At 65.4% G+C, this 266-nt stretch overlaps 1 protein-coding gene across 1 annotated transcript in view; it reads left to right on the forward strand.

Annotated features, from left to right (window-relative positions):
- The window catches only part of ETH_00036390 (uncharacterized protein), a gene marked incomplete at both ends in the record, with an annotated part of 861 nt that extends 654 nt beyond the window's left edge, over nucleotides 1-207 (forward strand). Inside the window, one exon of the mRNA XM_013375318.1 lies at nucleotides 1-207. Within this exon, the coding sequence (XP_013230772.1) occupies nucleotides 1-207 (207 nt within the window).
- Between the last annotated feature and the right edge of the window lie 59 nt (nucleotides 208-266).

Consider the following 266-nt stretch of genomic DNA (forward strand, 5'->3'; position numbering starts at 1 on the left):
TGCAGCAGCAGCAAGACCCGTCAGCAGCGTCGCTCAACGGCAGCAGCGCCCCCCACAGCAGCAGCAGCAGCAGCAGCAGCAGCGTGCCTGTGGTGGCGGGGATTGGCTTCAGCGTGGGCGTATCTCCAGAAGGCCTCGGCGCAGTGCTGTCTGCTGTTATTCGCTGCGTGTCTTGTCTTTCTCCTCCTGCTGAGTGGCTTGCTGAGAGTGCTGCTGCTGCTGCTGCTGCTGCTGCTGCTGGGGGGGGTCCTGCTGCTGCTGGGGGG

The sequence above is a fragment of the Eimeria tenella genome, genomic scaffold (assembly GCF_000499545.2).
Source record: "Eimeria tenella Houghton genomic scaffold, Eth_scaff2692, whole genome shotgun sequence".
In the NCBI taxonomy this organism is placed as follows: domain Eukaryota; phylum Apicomplexa; class Conoidasida; order Eucoccidiorida; family Eimeriidae; genus Eimeria; species Eimeria tenella.